Below are 2,612 nucleotides of genomic sequence, written 5' to 3'. Positions count from 1 at the left end.
ATAATAAATATTATAAAAGCTAAAAAAACGTATACTTCTTATAAAGATTTTATAATAACTCTATATAATTTATTGCTCTACTCAAATAATAAGATTCAGAAAGAAAAAGAATCTAAGGAGGAAGAGTCTAAGTTTCTACCCACAGAAGGCTCTAATTTGGCCTACGAACCTGTACGACAAAAAACCAACGGCCGGTGTCAATAGGGAAAGCTCCACCCGCCTGGCTGCCCCCTCAAAAGGGCACTCAAGCGCAAATTTGGGACGGATATAACAGAATCGTCTGTTAATGGCGCCAATGAGGCTATTTCTGATGGATCAAGGACCTTCTACAAATGCAGCAATTGCCAAATTTGGCTGTGTATCAGAGGAGACTGTTGGCAACGACACCATGATGAAATTGAGGCCGATAGCTAGATAGAACAGTCTCAATTGGCCGAAATAGGCATTTGTTGACATCCTTTGGACCCCTCATAATGATCGATAGCGCTATTAGTACCATTTCACATCCCTGCCCGACCTCGGAGGGGATAATACTGCCATGTGATCGTGCATGCCGCGTCTTGACTTGGCTTGTGCTCTGTCTGGCCTAGCGCTGTGTGGCTGACCTCTCCCTTACAAAATCCACGGTTCAGCCTTGCTGCGGTCCCCTAGGCCAATGGCGGCGCTCAAAGGACGTGGCTCTGCGATAGCTACAGCTAAATCTCTGCCCATGTGTCTACCGCCTGATCTTAAGCACCTGCTCAGCCTTGCTCCGCAGGTGGTTTATGCCCACTTTCTTGATCCTGACGTGAACAATCTTCGAACTGGCATTCCTATTTCCGACAACGCTGAATTGCGGTCCTCTTTACTGTTTGAAATGGAAGATCGCTCCTTTATCTCGAATCGTAGATCCCACAGCCTTGACGCCGCAGCTCCGGCCGCATCAGGTTTCCTCACCCGCTAATGCCTTTCCTTCCTGTCGATGAATACCACGTGGGGATCGTATGTGCGCTGCCCATTGAGAGGGCGGCGGTCCGGGCCATCTTAGACGAAGAACATGGAACCTTTTTGGACAAAGACGCGCAGGATCATAATACCTATTTTACAGGGCGCGTCCACAACTACAACGTGGTGATTGCGTCCCTACCAGCTGGCGTCGATGGCACCACCGCGGCAGCTTCTGTCGCCACTAATATGGTGAGGACGTTCAAGGGGTTAAGGTTCGGGCTGATGGTGGGCATCGGAGGCGGCATACCCAATCTTGATAAAGGCTACGACATCAGGCTGGGAGATGTAGTGGTGAGCCAGCCGACAGACATGACGGGCGGAGTGGTTCAGTACGACAAGGGCAAAAGCCTGGACGGAGGGAAGTTTCAACGAAAAGGGTGTCTTAATGCACCGCCGTTAGCGCTCCTTACCGCGTTGGGTGCTCTGAAGGCAGACCATGAGTCAGAAGACAGCAAGATGCATACCTACCTTACCGAGATTTTTGAACGCAAACCCAAGTTACGGACAAACAGCTACACTTTTCCAGGCAGGGGCAAAGACCATCTATACCAAGCGGAATGCCGTCATCCAGTAGGCAATGCTACCTGCGATCGTCGTGAGGGTGCTTGTGAAGTGCATCGTCCGAGTCGTGAGAACACCGAACCGCAGGTCCACTACGGAATCATCGCATCAGGGAATCAGGTGGTTAAAGATGCTGTCGTGAGGGACCTTTTGCGCGACGATTGTGGTGTTCTTCGCGGTTGCACTCTTTCACTGTTCCGTCGTCTTCCTTCTTTTTCTCTCTTTCCATCCCCTTCCTTCAGCATCTCCAGACCTTGACTAATTGTGATATCTGCATCAAACACCTTTCGAGAGAACCCGACTTGGTGATCAAGTGACACCTGAAAACCAGCGTTCGACCGGTCCAACTGAGCAAAATGTGGTCGCCCTTTTACTGATCGACTTCTGCCAGGGTGTCTTTGTGGTCCGGCGTTCCCATAGTTCCTCCCGAAGTCGGTCTCGGTACCAGGACGGTGGTGATTGCCGCGATAGACCCAACATTCCATGCCACCGTCCAAGAAGCACTTCACCTTTTGGACGCATCTTCGTTTGGTGATTACTGATTTGTGATGATTTGCTGAAGAAGTCTGCTATAAGGAGTGAATTGTAAACGGGATAGTGGGAAATATGGAAAGAGCGTCAAGAATCTTGGAAGAAAGAGAAGATCAGATGACCACGGTTCGACTATGGACCACCCCCTTTGACTAATAGTCAGCGCAAGCAGACAGTGATCATGTACTTAGACCGTCGAATTGACTATGACACCAGAAGGTGCATCAGAACCACGACTGGGAGCAGGACTGTGGATCTAGCCATCACAATCGTAAGTGCTTTGTTCCAACTGCCCTCTGTATGTCCCTCTATGCCTCCATAACGTGTTGACAAAAGAACTGGGCACTGACTGAGCATATAATTCCGCTCAGTACCAGCTGCCCCATCGACTTTGCACTTCCCAATTCAAATTATATAACTTGTATAAACGTTATAATGTAATTTTAATGTTAAGTATTTACTTAAGAATATTTTAAGTTCTTTAATAGAATATTTTAAACATCAAAATTTAATTAATTTTTAAAAGACATAAA

General features: G+C 47.9%; 1 protein-coding gene across 1 annotated transcript; it reads left to right on the top strand.

The window, feature by feature from the left end:
• Positions 1-942: 942 nt before the first annotated feature.
• On the top strand, positions 943-2,090 carry EPUS_09328 (uncharacterized protein; the record flags this gene model as incomplete). The annotated part of the gene is made up of 2 exons (XM_007805839.1): positions 943-1,742; positions 1,940-2,090. 2 exons carry the CDS (start codon positions 943-945, stop codon positions 2,088-2,090), a joined length of 951 nt encoding a protein of 316 aa, XP_007804030.1.
• Positions 2,091-2,612: the final 522 nt, after the last annotated feature.

Source organism: Endocarpon pusillum (assembly GCF_000464535.1).
Source record: "Endocarpon pusillum Z07020 unplaced genomic scaffold scaffold4663, whole genome shotgun sequence".
In the NCBI taxonomy this organism is placed as follows: Eukaryota; Fungi; Ascomycota; class Eurotiomycetes; order Verrucariales; family Verrucariaceae; genus Endocarpon; species Endocarpon pusillum.
This window is presented reverse-complemented; position numbering and strand designations above follow the sequence as displayed.